Below are 210 nucleotides of genomic sequence, written 5' to 3'. Positions count from 1 at the left end.
GGTTTAGGGTTTAGGGTTTAGGGTTTAGGGTTGTGGGGTGATTCTTTTTCAATCCTTTTTATTCTTTTTGCTTCTTCTTTTGCTTCGTTTATTTCGCCTCTCTTGTCTCTTCCTTTGTCTTTTATCTTTTTTATCTTCTTTGTCTTTTTAATTTTATCTTTTTCTTTGTTCTTTTGTATTTTTTTGTTTCTTTTCTTTTCCTTTGTTCTC

At 30.5% G+C, this 210-nt stretch overlaps 1 protein-coding gene across 1 annotated transcript in view; it reads left to right on the top strand.

Moving 5' to 3' along the window:
• ETH_00041415 (uncharacterized protein) overlaps window positions 1-210 on the top strand; it is a gene marked incomplete at both ends in the record, with an annotated part of 2122 nt that overhangs the window by 1494 nt on the left and 418 nt on the right. The window contains one exon of the mRNA XM_013374009.1: window positions 3-8. Within this exon, the coding sequence (XP_013229463.1) occupies window positions 3-8 (6 nt within the window). The remainder of the gene's footprint in view (window positions 1-2; window positions 9-210) is intronic.

The sequence above is a fragment of the Eimeria tenella genome, genomic scaffold, assembly GCF_000499545.2.
Source record: "Eimeria tenella Houghton genomic scaffold, Eth_scaff1887, whole genome shotgun sequence".
Taxonomy (NCBI): domain Eukaryota; phylum Apicomplexa; class Conoidasida; order Eucoccidiorida; family Eimeriidae; genus Eimeria; species Eimeria tenella.
The sequence above is the reverse complement of the archived record's forward strand: the minus strand, read 5'-3'. Positions and strand labels throughout refer to the sequence as shown.